At 36.2% G+C, this 18,376-nt stretch overlaps 9 protein-coding genes across 9 annotated transcripts; 5 read left to right on the top strand and 4 right to left on the bottom strand.

Moving 5' to 3' along the window:
• Positions 1-136: 136 nt before the first annotated feature.
• On the bottom strand, positions 137-2,199 carry BPL1 (biotin--[acetyl-CoA-carboxylase] ligase BPL1; the record flags this gene model as incomplete). Its single annotated transcript, XM_019184380.1, has 2 exons — positions 137-2,121; positions 2,178-2,199. 2 exons carry the CDS (start codon positions 2,197-2,199, stop codon positions 137-139), a joined length of 2,007 nt encoding a protein of 668 aa, XP_019041458.1.
• Positions 2,200-2,760: 561 nt separating this feature from the next.
• On the top strand, positions 2,761-3,414 carry CRD1 (cardiolipin synthase; the record flags this gene model as incomplete). Its single annotated transcript, XM_019180759.1, has 1 exon — positions 2,761-3,414. A coding segment is annotated over one exon (654 nt), but the record flags the coding sequence as incomplete, so codon positions are not given.
• Positions 3,415-3,434: 20 nt separating this feature from the next.
• On the bottom strand, positions 3,435-5,226 carry CCT4 (chaperonin-containing T-complex subunit CCT4). The gene has a single exon (XM_019182536.1). The coding sequence runs from the start codon at positions 5,101-5,103 to the stop codon at positions 3,514-3,516; it is 1,590 nt and encodes a 529-aa protein (XP_019041456.1). The 5' UTR covers positions 5,104-5,226; the 3' UTR covers positions 3,435-3,513.
• Positions 5,227-5,688: 462 nt separating this feature from the next.
• CDC123 (cell proliferation protein CDC123) lies at positions 5,689-6,651 on the top strand (the record flags this gene model as incomplete). The annotated part of the gene is made up of 2 exons (XM_019186117.1): positions 5,689-5,884; positions 5,927-6,651. Coding segments are annotated over 2 exons (696 nt in total), but the record flags the coding sequence as incomplete, so codon positions are not given.
• A 672-nt stretch (positions 6,652-7,323) lies between these two features.
• Positions 7,324-9,284, top strand: MSH5 (MutS family protein MSH5; the record flags this gene model as incomplete). The annotated part of the gene is made up of 3 exons (XM_019181188.1): positions 7,324-8,942; positions 8,997-9,120; positions 9,171-9,284. Coding segments are annotated over 3 exons (1,857 nt in total), but the record flags the coding sequence as incomplete, so codon positions are not given.
• A 72-nt stretch (positions 9,285-9,356) lies between these two features.
• On the bottom strand, positions 9,357-11,021 carry SAS10 (rRNA-processing protein SAS10; the record flags this gene model as incomplete). The annotated part of the gene is made up of 1 exon (XM_019181201.1): positions 9,357-11,021. The coding sequence occupies one exon, from the start codon at positions 11,019-11,021 to the stop codon at positions 9,357-9,359; it is 1,665 nt and encodes a 554-aa protein (XP_019041453.1).
• Positions 11,022-11,252: 231 nt separating this feature from the next.
• Positions 11,253-12,440, top strand: RPC53 (DNA-directed RNA polymerase III subunit C53; the record flags this gene model as incomplete). The annotated part of the gene is made up of 1 exon (XM_019182968.1): positions 11,253-12,440. The coding sequence occupies one exon, from the start codon at positions 11,253-11,255 to the stop codon at positions 12,438-12,440; it is 1,188 nt and encodes a 395-aa protein (XP_019041452.1).
• A 1,007-nt stretch (positions 12,441-13,447) lies between these two features.
• Positions 13,448-15,067, top strand: ATG9 (autophagy protein ATG9; the record flags this gene model as incomplete). Its single annotated transcript, XM_019180923.1, has 1 exon — positions 13,448-15,067. A coding segment is annotated over one exon (1,620 nt), but the record flags the coding sequence as incomplete, so codon positions are not given.
• Positions 15,068-15,586: 519 nt separating this feature from the next.
• NOP14 (snoRNA-binding rRNA-processing protein NOP14) lies at positions 15,587-18,001 on the bottom strand (the record flags this gene model as incomplete). The annotated part of the gene is made up of 1 exon (XM_019181212.1): positions 15,587-18,001. The coding sequence occupies one exon, from the start codon at positions 17,999-18,001 to the stop codon at positions 15,587-15,589; it is 2,415 nt and encodes an 804-aa protein (XP_019041450.1).
• Positions 18,002-18,376: the final 375 nt, after the last annotated feature.

Here is an 18,376-nt window from a genome sequence, read left to right as displayed (position 1 = left end):
GAGATGCTTTAATTAGTTTTTATGCCTGGGTTTTTTTATTGTCGATATTGAAATCATACAGTGGGTTAATTTTGTAAAATTATGTATAAAAAAAAATAAAATAAAAGGGTTTAACGTAATCATTAATTGTACTTTTCTATACATTGCTTTTCTTAGATATCAATCCTTTGAACATGTCAAAAGAGTTACCATCTGGTTGAAGTTGAAATTTGTTACCAGTAGGTCTATCACTACGATCAACTTCTTCAGCAATTAGCATACCCCAGTCATCAGTGATACCCGTGATTCTGGTTCTGGCGTTCCCATGATCCTGTAAACGAACAATTTGATTTGAATGTAACCAATGCTTGTAATATAATGGGAGCAATGACTTGAACCCTTCATTTTTGAACTTATTGAATAATGTTCCCATGTGGTACATGTATGATGCAACTAATTGTTCTGGAGATATTGGGTCAAGGCGTGATTGTCCACGTTTCACTCTAACTTCATTTAATAATGAGATGGTTGAATTGATTGATGTGGTTGGAGCTGCATTTGATAAGTTGATACCAGTACCAATGATCACTTTGTAGTTTCCTTTCAAGACATTTGTATTCACCAATATACCAGAAATTTTCACATAGGAAGGCTCAATATCGTTTACATCAATCTTTTTACCGAAGTACTCAGGTTTGATAGCATAAATATCATTTGGCCATTTGATTCTAATTGGTAATTCTTCATACCCCTCACCCATAGTCTTAACAGCCTCCACAACAGCTAAACTTGTTAAATATTGAACAAATACAACAGGGGCATGTTTATAAGATATTGGTAGGTCTAAAACAAGAGAGCTTGCAACCACACCTGGAGGATTGATCCATAAGTTACCACCTCTACCACGACCAGAAACTTGGACTGTTGCAGCAAATACAGTACCGGATGGTATATTTTTCAAAATATTGAAGTTTTTGTCAAGCATGGATGATGTTGAAGTGACAACTTCACCATACAATAATGTTGCACCAGCAGAGCCAGGAGTTAGTGAGCCGTAATACTCTTGTAAGTATCTGAAGTATTGTTTGATATCAAAATAAGGTGTCAATCTGCGATCTGGCAAGCTATCACTAAAGACGTACAATTCTTTGACAGCGGTATCTGGATCTTCAAATTCTTCTTGCTTATTTAATTGGTGAGCAGAGTTTGGTTCTTCACCTTGGTGTAGTCTGATGATATCTGTATTACCCTTTATTAAATCATTGGATTCACCCTGAAGACCCACATTATCGACAATCTCTTTCACTATGGATGAAACTTGTCCCGCTATTGGAGAGGAAAATGTAATAGGTGTCAATCTTGGTCTAACAATCTCATTTTCATTAACAGTCAAGCCAAATTTCTGTAAACATGATCTCAAAAATAATTGACGTGATTCATTAGTTTCTATCAACTTATTGATAATCTGTGTATAATGTTCATCATCTTTGTCTTGCTTCAAGATTTCAGGAACCCATTCTGGATGTGTACCAGTCAAAATAGCAGAGCCTTTACCGACTTTAACATGGATAGCAGCAGCAGCAGTTGAACCTGCTTCAACAGATATAGGCTCAGTGTAAGTGGCCAAAACGTCAACATTGTCAAATTTATCAGCATCAACAAACACACCACCACCGTTATAGTAATTGTAACATGTATCTATATCAACATTTAGAGCATCTTTATTAACTGATAATCGTGCAACACGCGCTCCTGATTCATCACCATATTTAAATCCTGCAAAAGCTGGACCTCTAGCAGTACCAGGGAAAAACTTGAGTTCTCTTGGACCACTAACCTCGAGTTGAGGATCACCCACAGCAAATTCACAACGACCAGAGCCATAGTAACCGCCAGCACAGAACCCTAAAAATTTACCACCTTTGCGAACATAGTCTTTTATGATCAAGTTTGCCTCGCCGTTCAGTTCTCTGCAAGTTGGGACATCTGCACCACCTGGGAACACTAACAATGAAGTTTTAGATGGCCAAGGCTCCTTCTTCAAGATCTTTGAGTCCACACCGACAACAGCATAATATGGGGATAAGAATCTTCTTAATGATTCTAAGCAGTGCTTAACAGAATCTGGAGTAGTTCCTGGGCCTTGAAATGGGTGTTAATAGATTTTCTTTAGACAAGTTTGTTGGGAGATAACATACCAGAATAGACAAGGACATTCATGTTTTTGATGGTACTTGAAGACGTGTGAAGATGACGAAGTGATGAAGAAGAGGGAAGGAATAATTTTAAACTCCAAGTCCTTTGCATACACAGGTTTCAAATCTACCACTGCTTGTGATTGGCCTCTGTAGTCATCTGAATCATCAACAGAATTTCGGAAACGTTGTTAGCGCCCCGATGAAAAATGGCAGTCTGAAAAAATGTTGAGAAATGCGTTCAAGTGGTCAACAATAGATTAAGAAAGAAGACCACACACAATCAACTGGTGGAAAGGGTAACGAAGTCACTGGGAATGCAATTGGAAAGATGTTACTGGGACGCTTTACTATCTCTGCAAGCTTGAACCACTATCCAAAACTGCTTTTGAGGCAATCAAATCAGTTTAGCTTGGTCGGAAGACCAACATTATTAAAGAGCTTGAACCAACAGTCGATACGGTGTTTCTCCAGATATAGACCTTTATTACAGGAAGATAAAGATCAAAAACAGAAATTGAGAACCCAAATAAGCGACAAGATCAAAAATACAGAGATTGTAACGAAATCAAGGGAAATTAAAGATAAAATAACCAAGCCAATTAAAGGTTTAATCCCTGAACATGAAAACATCTACACCATACCCAATATTTTAACATTCACAAGACTGGTAACAGCTCCAATAATAGGATTTCTGATTGTCAAGCAACAAGTTGTATATGCTTTAGCATTATTTACCTATTCCTGCATCACCGATTTCATTGACGGGTACATTGCTAGACGGTTCAAGATGCATTCAGTTGTCGGATCAATAATAGATCCAATGGCTGATAAGTTTCTAATGGTTACATGTACTGCTTGTTTAGCTCATGCTGGTCAAATTCCACTATACTTGGCAGTTGTGATTTTAGGAAGAGATGTATTGTTAGCTATTTCTGCCATTTATTATAGATACATTTCATTACCACCTCCAAAGACGTTTCTCAGATATTGGGATTTTAGTATACCATCAGCAGAAGTTCATCCAACCACTATTTCCAAGTACAACACTGGATTTCAAATGTTATACATAGGTGCTGCCGTTGTTAAACCTGTATTATTGTCAGTTATTGATCCATCATATATAGAATTGCTAGAATATTGCTTCTCTGGATTTGGTTATTTTGTTGGTACAACTACAGTTCTTAGTGGATTATCTTATGTTTTCTCCAAAGATGCCGTCAAGATCCTCAACCAGCCTCCAAAGAAGTAAGATAGAGTATGAACTACACTGGATAAAGGGAATATAAAGCTTTGTACAAAATCTTTTATTTATATAAAACCATTTACATCACCATAATTATCGACTGAATGTAATATCATCGATACGTAATATTGATTTAACAGTTTCAGAAGCTAATGTGATGGCACTTGTACTGACTAGTACTGGTTGCAAGACATGTTCATCATATGTGTTTGTAGCAGCTGAACGACGGACTGAAATACCTGCATTACGTTCACCATTTTCATGTCTGTTACGTAAATCAGTAACAACGTTAATACTATTCATACCAGCATTTTCAGCCAATGTAGTTGGAATGACTTCAAGAGCTTCAGCAAATTCATTCCAAATGAAAGCTTCAGTACCTGATAATGATCTTGCTTCTTTCATCAATGTTCTTGAAACTTCAATTTCTGGAGCACCACCACCAGCAATCAATGCTTTTTCTTTAACTAAACAACGGACAACACATAGAGCATCATGTAATGAACGTTCAGCTTCATCCAAAACCAAGTTATTAGCACCACGACAAATGACAGAAACTGTTGGAGAAGTAACATTTTTAACACCTGTAATTTTAACAATTTTTGAACCTGATGATTCAGTTTCTTCAACCAAATCAGCAGAACCAAGTCTATCTTCTGTGAATAAATCAACATCTGAAATTGGTTTACATGAAAGACTTTTACTCAAGAATTCAATTTCATCACGTTCTATGTCCTTAATAACCAATATTCCTAATTTTGATAAGAAATGCAAGGATAAATCATTAACAGCATCTCTCAAGATTGATTTTTGGATTAATAAAACATTACATTTAGCCTTTTTGATTTTTTTACAAATGTTTAACAAATAAGCTCTTTCTTCTTTTAAGATCTTATCCATTTGTCTGTAATCATTCACCACAACATTATTTTCCATATCAGGTTTTGGAGGTGAAAGTTGAAATTGAATTAAACCAATTCTTGCCTTTTCAATTCTTGTAGGACCACCTGCATTCTTGACAACATTTTGAGTCAATACAACACCATCGACTAATTGTGTATCATCAATTGTACCACCAACTTTCTTTATTAATCTAATATCATTCAAATCAACATTTGATGAATCTGGGCTTGTGATTTTTAAGACAGAGTCAACAGCTAGGGGACCTAATAAATGACTATGTTGACTAACAATTTTACTACTTAATGAGGTAGAAGCTGCACGAATTAAAGCTTCACGATCATCTAATGAAATTTTTGTAGACATATCAAGTAAGATTTCAACAGATCTTGCAGCTGCTCTTTGGAAAGATTCTGCAATTATAGTTGGATGAATACCTTTTTGTAATAGTTTCTCAGCAGCACCTAATAAAGCACCGGTCAATATAACAACAGAAGTAGTACCATCACCGGCTTCGACATCTTGAGCACCGGAGACATCGACAAGCATTCTAGCGGCTGGATGTAAGACAGCCATGTGTTGAAGAATAGTATGACCATCATTAGAAATGATAATTTCACCTTTACCAGTCTTGATCATCTTATCCATACCTTTTGGACCCAATGATGTTCTGATAGCATCTGCCACTGCTCTAGCAGCTAATATATTGGATTTTCTAACCTCTTGAGGTTTCTCTTTGTTTTTGAAAGTAGCATTGGAAGGAGCAACTGCTGCTTTAGCCATCTTTACTGAGGTTCGTGAGTTTCAATTGGTGTTGGATCCAAGTGCAAAACCTCTTTTGTTCAGGTAAATGATCTGTATTGAAATCTTGCCTCTGTACATTTCTTCAACGCGTTATGTGTTGATGCGAAAAAAAAAATTCGACATGTCCATTTGCAGGGTAAATTTTGTTCGCGAATTTGAAGTTTATAAGCGATGAGCTTGACTCTTTGCAAGTTACTTACTAATTGTATGCTAGAAGGTAGGAAAATGTCATCTCAAGAAGCTGCTCATGTGTTCAAAGAGATCCCAGTGTCCAGGGAGCAGATCATCAACTGCTCGTTCTCTTCGTGGTACCCAAAGTACAAGAAGCATGTTCCAAAAGCTCACATTATTAAGCCATTACCACAGGCTTTCATAGACTACCTTTCCAGTGATGGGATAGAGCTACCAGATGATGGCCATTATGCAGTGAATGTTGGTGACGGTGATAATGAGTATAGTGACTGGTCAGAAGAAGAAGAGGAAGAAGAAAAGGAGGTCAAATCTCAAAAGACTAGTAATGCTGACACATTTAGCCAATTCAGTGAAATACATGAAGATATTAAGAATTACATCAACAACAATGGACCAGTTACCCCCAAACTTAACTGGTCTGCTCCAAAAGATGCTACTTGGATCATTGCTACAAATACCATGAAGTGTGAAAACGCATCTGATATCTACTTATTACTAAAATCATCTAACTACATTACTCATGATCTTTCAAGCGCATTTGATGAAGTGAAACCAGAACAAGAGGAGTGTAAAGATGATCAAAAAAGCACTGAACTTGAGTATGAATTAGTGCTTAGAAAATGGTTCAATATCAATCCAGCCTTAGAGTTTAGATGTTTTGTTAAAGATAGAAGAATCATCGGGATCACACAAAGAGATTTGAACTATTATGATTATCTTGACAATCTATCTGAAAAGATCAGAGACTTGATTGATGAGTTTTTCGAAGATGTTTTGGCAGAATCGTTTGCTGATGAAAGTTTTGTGTTTGATGTCTATCTACCAAGACCGTTCGATAGAGTTTGGTTAATAGATATCAACCCATTTGCTAGAAAGACTGACTCTCTTTTATATACATGGCATGAATTAGCTACAACAGAAGTTGACGATGATTTTGACTATGGACTAAGACTAATTACAGAAACTAATAAGGGAAGGTTCGCTGTGAAAGAGCATTCTGAGAATCAAGTTCCACAAGACGTTGTGGATGCCAGTTTAGATCCTTCAATGATGGTCGAGCTAGCCAAAGAGTGGCAAGAGTTACAATTGAAGCAAGAAGGACCAGCATGAAATCAACGATTGATGATTTGTAATTTGTTTATTGTAGTTATTCGGATATATCCTAAAACAGTTCAGAGAAAATCAGTTTCAATCTTTTACCATCGACAAAGAAACCTCAGTCTACAATGGCGTCTTGGGATAGTGAACCTAGTACAAACCAGTCCTCGTCATCAGATTTCCACAGCGCTGAACATGATGGAATCAACGTGCTTAATGATGTGTTGCTTGTGTTGGATAGTAAGCCCAGTGTGTTGGGCGGTTGTTCGTTGTCGTTAAGTGAAAGGAAATTATGCTTGATCGAAGAGATTCATATTGATTCAGGTGTCTCTTTAGATACTATGCTGATTTTGAGCAAAAGTATGATGAAACCATTATCAGAACAATCACGACCATTGTCATTAATTTTCATTAGTCCTTTCCAAAATTGGACCATCTCAAGTTATTGTATCATCTAGGCTCAATGAATCAATTTATAATGAATTAGAACGTCAAAGTATGTTGAAACATATTAGAATTTTATGATGATCGGTACTAATTGCTAATCAAGGTTCAATTAGAAACTTCACGATTGATGTTTTGAGATTAAAGTCATTTTTAAAGCACTCAATTAAAAGACCCATTCAGGACCTTCTGCGAGCACTTGCTGATAACAGAGCCTTATATCCAACATTGAATGCTATAGAGCACTCAATTGGTCAATCAATAGCAGTATGTCAATTCAAAGGTATGAATTTGGACGTAACTAACATTTGCTTTAGTCTGGTTGCCTTGGTGCTTTACTTATTTCTCTTGGGAGGTGTGAACTATTTGAAAGCAGAGATATTGATCGCAACAACCTTTTCCAATCCGTGGAAGTTTATGCATGGTATGTATAAAGATATTTAATCTAGGTGACATAGTGAACTGACTTTTGATAGCTCTGATACAGTTTATGTAGAACCTGAAACGTTATATGCCCTTCAGATTCTCAAGGAGAATGATTCCGGTTTGAATAAGAAAGATAGCCACCATTTACAATCATTGTTCGGTATGTTGAACCAAACTCATTCTGCTTTGGGATATAAAAGATTGAGAAGTTGGTTCTATGCACCTTTGGCAAACATCTCCTTGATTAACAAAAGGTTAAATACAGTGGAAGTGCTCATATCTGAAGATAATACTCAATATTTGGAGAATCTCATGTGCTTTCAAAAACAATTACCAAATATCAATCAAACAATATCATCAATTGAAATGGGTAGACCAAGTGTGAAGAGCTGGTCTCAGATGGCTTCTTTTTTGAAATATGCAATAGAAATTTATGATGTTGTGGGCTTAATGAAAGATATAGAATTTGTGGAGGTTTTGCAAAATATCTTAACTGAGGTTGATGTCGAACAACTCCGTAACCTATGCACAGCTGTTGACTCTGCAATTGATTTTGATCAATCAAAACAGTGGAAGAGAGTATATGTTAGAGATGGTTTGGTGAATCATTTAGATTGCTGCAGAAAGAACTATGACCGTCTTGAGACTACTCTCGAAGAAGCGGCTTCAGAAATATCTATACGATATCCACATGTTCCATCAACTTTTTTGAATGTGGTTTATTTACCCCAAGTTGGTTATTTGATTTCAATTGATATCACAAATAGGGACGAAGTTCCAGAAGAATGGGAAGAAGTGTTTGCTACTGTAACAAATATGTACTACAAGGATGAATATACTCACGGAATGGATGATGAATTAGGTGATGTCTACCAGCTCATCATTGACTTGGAAATTGAAGTTCTTTATGAACTACAAAGTGGGATATTTGACAGCATGGATATGTTACTTACTGCTGGTGAATTGTTTGCAGAGCTTGATTGTTTCATGTCACTTGCTTCCATTTCCATGCTCCAAGGTTATGTTAAACCAGAAATTGTGGATGAAAGTGTCATTGAAATTAAAAATGGTAGAAACCCGATATTTGAAAACCTTGTTCCTTCTTATATTGCCAACAACACAGACATCGAGAAACATCAATTGTGCATAGTGACTGGGGCCAATGGATCAGGAAAATCATTGTACTTATTACAAGTTGGAATTATTGTATACCTTGCCCACTTAGGATGCTTTGTTCCAGCCCAATTTGCTAAGATTGGCTTGACTGACAAGATACTTTCAAGAATCTTTAGTATGGAATCTTTGGAGAAGTGTGAAAGCTCATTTGGACTTGACCTTCAAAAAATGAGTAAATGTTTACAGCTAGGGACTGAAAAGAGTCTTTTATTGATTGACGAATTTGGAAAAGGCACCGATGTTATTGGCGGTCCAGCTTTATTAGGTGCTATTATTGAAAATTTATCTAATAGTGAAACTCCACCAAGAACGATTATTACTACCCATTTTCATGAGCTTTTCAAAAATAACATCATTGAACTATCTTCAAAAGTCAAACACAATCACATGTCGGTTATATTTCAACAACAAGACGGTGAAGATAAACTTACTTATCTTTATGAATTGAAGGATGGACTTGCGTTGAATAGTTTTGGAATTGAGTACGTTAATCTGTTTACTTTTTAACCTATTGAATATCTAACCTTAGAAATTAGTTGTGCAAAAGCATGTGGTATCCCAAATAATATAATCACCAGAGCTAATGAGATTTTGCGGGAAAGTCATGAATCATTGATATCTAGTGTTGATAGTTCCAAATATAGAGATATTGAACAGGCTGTAAGTATCCACCCCATTAATGACTACTTACATATGGACTGACCGTTTAGAAATACATTGCTAGAGAATTTTTGACTTGGGACCTTGAAACAGAAGAGTCACAAACAGAGCAAGAGCTTAAAGAACACCTAAACAACACTCTACATGTCATCAATACCCTATGAATTATGCTATTAACCATCATTATTTAACAATTTTTTTGACTATAATACAAGAACTGAAACTATTTAATAAGTTCAAAATTTGGTGGATCTTGTCAAATTCTTCTTAATACCAGTCTTTTCACCTTCATATGGACCAGAAGGTTGTGAATAAACAGCACGTGTAGATTTGAGTTTCTTTTGTGCTTTTTCATACTTCTTTCTCTTTTTAACACGGGAGTTTCTGTTATCTTTATTACGATGTGGAGTAAGACCTTTGTTTTTCAATATTTGATAATTCAAAGCACGCTTACCATCTTCTCCCAGGTTTTCTTGTAGTTCAGCCAATTTACCTTCTTTTGCAGCTTTAACAGCTTGGTTGTGAGCCTCTATTCTTTGAGTTTTTTCTTTGATTTTAGAAGATTTAATTGTGTTGTAGTATGAATCATTGTCAGCGTTGACTTCTCTGGCATCTTTTTCATCTTGTGAATCATAGTCATTTTCGGCATCTAAATCTTCACCATTATCATCATGTTGACCACGTTTACGAGCTTCCTCAATCAATCTTTGTTGTCTTTCAAACAGACGTTCTTTGTAAGGGATATCCAAGTCACCAGTGTATCTTTCATCATTTTTCTTTGCTTGTTGATCAATTTTGGAAGTGTAGAAACGCAAAGTACGCTTACGAGTCTTCTTTTCTTCTGCATCAACATCAGCAATTTCACCTTCAGCGAAATCTTCTTGTGCTTGTGACTTAACCTTCTTGAAATTACGAGGCTTAGATATATCAATTTCTACTTCACTTTCTTCCTCATCCTGTTCAGCTTCACCCATACTCTCTGACGCTGAATCAAAAACATCTTCGTCATTATCTGATGCATCCTCAGATGAATTGTTTTCGGAATTATCCAAAGCTTTGGTGTTGTATTTTTCATCATCACTTAAAGAAACATCATCTTCATATAGCTCACTAGCCTGTCTCCAAACTTCTTTGGAACTCAATATACATTCCATGACTGGATGTTCTTTCATTGTAAATGGTTCTTCGTCTTTCAAAAGAGCCAAAAAGACAGCAAAATATGAACTTATAGCACCCAAGTACGCAGATAATGCCGTAAATTTAACATTCAAAACTTCATTCTCATCTTTACGTTCTTTCAAACCATCTAATGTAGGCTTCAATTTGGAAAGCTCTTTGGATAAGGGTATGAACTCTGGATGTGAGGTTGAGATATATTTGCGCTTAGCTTTTGGATCAAGTTGTGAAATGCTTTGAAAAGTTTGCAAGGTCTTGTTGGAAGAGGCATCTGTACTGCCAAAATCATGTTTCTTTGCGCTCTTTGTCCATTCTTCTTCGACCTCTTCATCAACGAAATCATCCATGTTAAGCTCTTCTAAATGTCTTTTCTGTTGACGTAATGCTTCTTCTTCTATAAGTTTAGCTGATTCTTCATCATCCAAATCATCAGCACCATAATATGCACCTTTTGTTGAACCCCATGCACCTTCATCTTCTTCATCTTCAACATCCTCCTCATCCTTCTTTCCAAAGAATTCAGCTTCATCATCCTCTTCTGAATCACTGGCATCTGAGACTCCTAAAACTTCCTCATCGCTATCTTCATCCTCATCTCTTTGCCTACTTGGGCCAGCTTCGTTTAATAGAATCTTTTCTCTTTCAGCATGGAAAGAATCAACTTCATCCAGTCCGAAATCTTCATCTGTTTGAGCTCTTGATTTAGCTTGACCTCTCTTTGCCATTCTGAATTACTCTACTGTCTCTAAACCTATAAAGAATGTTCTAAGATTTTTGTTTTCTATTTGACTTAAATTTTTGTATTGTAAAGGAAAAAAAAATTTGAAGCGATGACTACCGGGTAAAATTTGTATGGATATATTTTTTGCAAAGGTATAAACAGTTCAAAATCTTTCAAATCAAAGTAACTCAAATCCAGTAAAAATCATTAGAATCTGCCTGTTACGTTTTCCAAGATGTCTGACAAGATACCCACAAGCTCACGTCTCGACTCGTTGTCGCGTCGCTCGACACCAAGTGCAAAACCAGGATTGAAATTCAAGCCAAAAGTGGTTGCCAGAAGATCTAAAGAAGAAAGAGATGCACAAGCTCCAGTCACTGCTCAAGAATCAAATAAATCTGATAAATCTAACAGAGGAAACAGTGCTAGAGGTAGAGGTGGAGCCCGTGGTGGCAGAGGAGGCAGAGGAGGCAGAGCATTAGCAGGTACGCATTTGGTGCAAGCAGGTCCTTTAGCATCTGGAAATATTTTGAGTGATTCTACTCAATCTTTCACCAGATCAGCTACAGCTTCACCAACTCCTGACTATTTGAGCAATTTAGTCAAAAGAGAAGGTGTCAGAAGTACGTCAGTTGGGCTGGATTCTGATGAAGAGGACGATGACCCAGCAAGAATCAACATGAGTAAAGAGTACAAATTTGATCCTGAACATACTGAATTATTTCCAGTTAGACCTGTTCGTAATGAGCATGTTGAGTCTGGTGATCATAAGGCCAACCCATCATCAGCTGAGTACGTTCGCTCAGAATCACCTGAATCAGTATCATCAGAACCAAGTGGATCAAAGACGACGGTGAAGGAGGAACCACAAGAGAAAGATTTAAATGCAGTATTACATGAGAAGGATACCGAACTTCAAAAGAAATTGAATGATTTACAGCTTCAAAGTGAGTTTTTATCAGTTGATCCAACAGAAGCTAAACAAGAAACTGAAAGATTGAACAAAGATCATAGATCAATAGTGAAATCGATCATTGAAGCAGACAATAACCCAGAAAATTTTTTATTTATTCAACTTCCTAGAGTTCTACCAAAATTCGAAGAAAATGATGAGGTTAAAGCTGCTAAAGCTGCCCAAACAATCAGCGTAAAACCTGAAAAAGAAGGTGATGGTGACATTACTATGTCTGAGAAGAAGACTGAAGGAGAAATTGATCAACTAGAAGGGCTAGTTGGTAAGCTAAGGGTGCACAAGTCTGGTAAACTAACCATGAAGCTAGGGAATGTTGTCATGGATGTTGGTAAAGGTTCTCAAACTGATTTTTTGCAAGAGGTTGTCTTAGCTGATGAAAATGAGAACAGAAATGCATATTTGTTGGGCCACTTGAACGAAAAAGTTGTTGTGACTCCAAGATTTGCTTGAACGGAGTATTATGTACATTAGTTAAAGAATACGTCTTTCTTTCGTTTTATTCTGTGATGTAGAAGTCTGTCCTTGTTATGATATGGCCTAGGTAGTTGTAGGTCTAGACTATATTTCGAGACTCAAAGTCCCTAAGTTTGGTACCTAGTCTCATTTCAAGGCTAAACTGATAAGACTGATCATTTGCTAAAACAAATAACGTCAAAAACTTAACGCCAAACACCAAAACACACTCAATATTGCCACTTCAATTAACAGGCTCAGAACTGCACTACATACTGAAGCTTTAGTGATCAATCATTTTCTAATCACCATCACGAGTATACTGGTGCCATCTCTGTGATTCTAGTTGTGGACTCACACAATAGAAACCAGCCACAATGTCATCTCAACATCCTCCAACCTTCTTGTCCCGTGTATTTGGCGTGAATTCAAACACAAGAGATGCTGAAACAGAATTATCAAGTATAAGAGATGATTATAGGTCCCAAGATGAAAGTGAGCATAGACTGTTGCAGGACAGTGGAAGGGCTCGTGAAAGATCATTGATAGAGTCAGACCAAGAAAGCATTTCAGATAATGAACCACTACAACATGAGGATTTATTTCAAGATGTTCACCCCAATGATGGAAAGAAACAAGATGACGGTTTCCATTTTGATCAAGTTGACAACCCAAATCATTTAGATTTCATCGGTGAAGCTGAAACCGAAGATGAGGATGATGTACCCATGTCCATCATGGTTCATCCAGAACCCTCATCAAACAGACACACAAAAACTGGTACAGGTTTGGATAAACTAAACACAATAAAAGGTCAAATAAACAAAAATATGAGAATTCCAAAGCTGAGAAATATACCATCAGCCAGTCCCTTTACTCTACCGCTTCATAACAAGGATCCAAATAACACAAACAACGAAGCAGCTCAAACATCATTTAAAAAAGATAATCGTGAAGCTCCCTCTTCCAACTCTGCAGAAGATGAAAGAATAAGAAGAGCAAAACTTGGGATCTTGAATCCAAGAGAACGGGCGCTATGGAAGTGGGCAAATATTGAAAATTTGGATAGGTTTCTTCAAGATGTTTATACTTACTACCTAGGAAGCGGTTATTACGCAATTCTTTTATCAAAAGCACTTGACCTTGCAACTCTTGCCTTTGTTGTTTATTTTTCAACATATTTAACAACATGCATTGATTATTCAAAATTAAAGTCATCAAATGCTAAAAGTCTAAGTGATATTCGGGTTGATCAATGTTATGCTTCAATCCATCCACTTGCCAAGTTCTTCTTATGGTTATTCTACATTTATTTTGCCCTAAAGATTGCCCAACTGTATTTGGATGCTCAGGAACTACGTGAGATTCATCACTTCTACAAGTATCTTTTGGATATATCAGATAAAGATTTACAAACAGTTTCATGGCAAGTTGTGGTTCGCCGCATCATGCTCCTTAAAGATCAAAATGCTGTGACCTCCAACGTCTCTGACATGAAATCAAAATCAAGGATTGATGCACATGATATTGCCAATCGTATTATGAGGAAAGATAACTATTTCATTGCCTTGTACAATAAAGATATTTTGGACTTGACTTTACCAATACCAGGATACAGAAGAAATTTGTTAACCAGAACTTTGGAATGGAATCTTAATCTTTGTATCTCAGGATTTGTGTTCAATGAAAGTGGTCAGGTTAGACAACAATTTTTGAAAGAAGCGAAAAGAAAGGAATTATCAGAAGAGCTTTCCAAAAGATTTATGTTGGCTGGTTTCCTCAATATTATATTAGCACCGCTAATAGTTACATATTTCATATTGTTATACTTCTTCCGTTATTTCAATGAATATAGAAGAAACCCAGGCTCAATTGGATCAAGACAATATACGCCATTTGCAGAATGGAAGTTTAGAGAGTTCAACGAACTTTACCATATTTTCCAAAGAAGAATCAACTTGAGTGTTCCAGAAGCTTCCAAATATGTTGATCAATTTCCCAAGGAAAAGACGGTTTTAGTTCTCAAGTTTGTTTCCTTCATATCAGGGTCATTTGCTGCCGTATTAGGTATTCTTTCAGTCGTGGATCCTGATATGTTTTTCAATTTTGAGATTACAAAAGATAGAACAGTATTGTTTTACATCAGTATTTTTGGTACAATATGGGCTATTTGTCATGGTACAATACCTGAAGAGTACCAAGTTTTTGATTCTGAAGCCAGTTTGAAACAAGTTGCATCCTTTACTCATTATTTACCTAAGCATTGGGAAGGGAAATATCACACTGATGAAGTTAAAGCTGAGTTTTGTGAATATTTTGATTTGAAACCATTGATATTACTACGGGAGCTTTCAAGTCTTATATTTACCCCATTCATTTTGTGGTTTTCACTACCGAAATCTTCAAATAGAATCATTGATTTCTTTCGAGAGTTTTCGGTTCATATTGATGGGTTAGGTTACGTCTGTACATTTGCAATGTTCAATTTTGACAAGTCCAAGTCCACTCAAAAAGCTGCCGCTTCTGCCAAAAAGAACTCAAATGACCCTAGAGAAGCCTATTATAATTCTGGTGAAGATAAAATGATGAAATCATATCTTTATTTCATTGACAGTTATGGAAATAATGAAACACAGAGAAACACGCGCCCATCTAGAGTGAATAAAATGAACCCTTTGCATCATTCTATACATGGGAAAATGAGTCAACCTCAAAGTCCTGTTCAATGGAATTTACGACCTGAGGAGTTTGGTTCGCAATCCTTCATGGCAACACCAACAGATAATAGGTCAAGGGGTAATTTCAGAGATACAAGACATTTACACGAGCCAGAACATTTGGCTTTAGGAGATTCTTACATTACCACTTTACCTCAAACAGATACAAACGACACTGATAAAGGCAATGAACAGAATCCTGGAGTTTTGGGGTTGTTGAACCAGTTTTACAAAGATTATGAAATTTCTCGAAATTGAACACTTTCTAGTATTTCGTGATTGTATTTGGCTTTTATTTATTATTTTGGGTTGGGTTTAGTTAGGAGTAAAATATACGTACGGTTTATAATATTTCAATTCATCAGCTACATGGTGATGTATAAAACACAATAACTGATTATCTCATTATATCTATAAACACACAATTTATTTCTTGTTCTTACGAGCTTTCTTTTCACGATCATAAGCATTTTTTTCAGCACCTTCAACAGTACTGATAGAATTGAGAATTCTGGCCATCTTGGAATGATATGCATCTTGGGAATCCTTCTTTTCTTTGATTTGTTGTCTAGCTTCAAATCTACTATCTTTACGAATCTCACGAAGTGCAATTTTTTGTTCCTGTTTGAGCAAGTGACGCAGTTTATTGGTCTCTTGTCTTGATCTGTCATGATCATATGATCTCTTCTCTGGATTGAAGTTTTCTTCAAATTTAGGAGCATATGTTGCAATAGCAAGCTTCTTGTGAGTTTGTAATTCCAATGGTTTACGTTCATCATTAGCAAATTTCAATAATCTGTTGAATTTGTCAACCAATTGTGTGATTTTTTGAAATTCTGGATAAAATTTTTGATATTTTGCAAGTATAACACTGAATGGCTGTGCAATTTCAATGAAGGCAGTTTTCTCCTTCCATGTGTCTAAAGCGTAATCTATAACTGATATTATTTTTTTCAAAAGTGCTTCCTCATGTGATTCTTGAAGTTCACGATCAACGTCTGAGATTCTTAAAGTTTGTTCCTCAGTTGTGATGCCTTTTTTCAATGGAAGTCTAACATCAGGCTTAGTAGTAATGGAGCTATGTTTGATTTCTTTTGGTGATAATGAAAGTAAGGCTTTCTGTAAGAAAAATGTGACTTCGGGTATATATCTTTTAGCAATTCTTTGATATTTCAAAATAGTATCTGATATAAAAGTTCCCGCAATCAACAAGTTTAATGAATTGTATTTCAATTGTTCTAAACTTTCACCCATCAAAATCAATGAAGGTGTCACTAGCAAATGATAATGATCAGATGTGGAGAAAAGCATACCAACTAAACCAAAGAAGACTAGGTCAGAAACCATTGGATATTCATCACCACCAGCGATTGTTTCATTGATTCTCTCTTGCATTTCTTTGATTTGTTCACGCAAGAACTCCGTTAACTCATTAGGGAATCTTTCAGAGAGTTTTTTCAAAGTGGAAATTAAAGATTCTTGTATTTCTGGGAAATCATCAGAGTCAACGTCATCTGATTCTGATAAAAATAGTATATGTTGGAAAAGAACATTAGTGAAAACAGCTAGTTTTTCTTTATTACCAGCTTGTAGTCTTGGTGAATAAGTGTCAATGATTTTCTTGATATGAGCTGGAGTCCCTTTCAAGGCAACTGATTCTAACTGTGAATGAAGATCTTCTAAAGTTTGTGGACAAGAAACTTTGTTTTTGGAACCGGTAAATGCTCTTCCAGTTGATTCAGATTCAGATTCAGATTCTTCTTCAACCTCAGCGTCACTTCCATCAGTTTCAACACCTTCAGCTTGATCTTCGCTCTCTTCACCCCAAAAATCGTCATCTAATTCATCTGGTCCCTTTTCAGCACCATAGTCATCACCTTGCATACGTCTCAATCTAGCTTGTTCTAATTCTTTTTGTTTATCTTCCCATTCTTTCTTCAATTCTTCTTCAGTTTTGGTTCTATCAGCTGGAGCAGCACGTCTATCCATGTTCAATTCTCTTACACTTTGTTCATAATTGATACCATTTGGGGTCTTTGAAGCTTGAACAGCAGCTGGTTTTGATTTTGGAATGGTCCCCAATTCATGTAAGACATCAGCATATTCGTCATCCAATTCCTCAACTTGATTTTCTCTTTGTTCTTGAGCCATTTGACGTTGTGCTTTGTAATATTTAGATTTTGCCATAACTTCTTTCATAACTTCTGTTTTAGTTTTCTTTTTTGGTACCGCAGATTCATCTTCATCTTCTTCAGCTAAACCTTCATCATCAAATGATCTTTTTTTAGGCTTCATAAAATCATCATCGTCAGAGTTTTCTAAATCTTCAGCATCAAAATCATCTTGTAGAGCTAATGATTTTCCCATATGGGTTAAACCGCCTTCTTCATCAGAATCATCATCTAAATTGTATAAATTAGCTCTGTTGGATTGCTTTAATCTTTCATGAGTGAAACGTTGAAGCATCTTTTCTTCAGGATTCAAGGAAGCATCATTTTCACCAAAACGACGATCTTTTAGTAGACCACTTTTATTCTTTGCAGCTTTTTTAGCTTCCCAAGCAGCTTTTCTTTGGTCTTCACCGATTTGCTTAGAGATACCAGGTTTACCTTGAGCTCCCTTGACGAATTTACCATTTGTTTCATACTTGGTTTTGTTTGTCTTGATTTCAAATGGATTAAACTGTTCTCTTATTCTTTGAATTTTTTCTTCTCTATCATCACGACGAGTTTCTGATGGGGCCCTTTTAGAACCTTTCCCTTTTCTTTTGACATTTGTTTGACCAGTAAGTCCATTCTCCTTAAGAGCAGCTTTTAACTGCTTCAACTGTGACCCAGCCATTGTTCGATGGTTTTGAATCAGGATTTGTTGATGTTAGAGATGAGCTCTATAAAAAATTCTTATGTTTAATTTTTTTTTCATCAGCACTAGCCACAGATGAGCCATGGCTAGTGAATGTGGCTGGGGAACACCAGAATACAACTTAAAAACACTTTGGAGAAGCCTGAGCAGAGTCGAGTGAAGAACTTTCAAAAGAAGGTCAGAGAATTATCTTCTACACAAACAAACAAGCCTTACTTTATAATGCCTTTATGTGATTCTCTGTGTTTAGCTTTCCTATAGTGTAATTTTTGTGCTTGGTTTGAAGCCCTGTGCTCCCAAATCGAGAAATCGAAAATTGAAAACAAATTCAAAGAATCAAGTTTGAATCAACAA

This window comes from Wickerhamomyces anomalus (assembly GCF_001661255.1).
Source record: "Wickerhamomyces anomalus NRRL Y-366-8 unplaced genomic scaffold WICANscaffold_1, whole genome shotgun sequence".
NCBI classification, from domain to species: domain Eukaryota; kingdom Fungi; phylum Ascomycota; class Saccharomycetes; order Phaffomycetales; family Wickerhamomycetaceae; genus Hansenula; species Hansenula anomala.
Note: the sequence above shows the minus strand (reverse complement) of the source record. Positions and strands in the feature narration are given on the sequence as shown.

What these genes read in the sequence shown, in the direction of transcription:
- CCT4 (XM_019182536.1), bottom strand. Translation starts at nt 5,103, where the DNA reads ATGGCTAAAGCAGCAGTTGCTCCTTCCAATGCTACTTTCAAAAACAAA.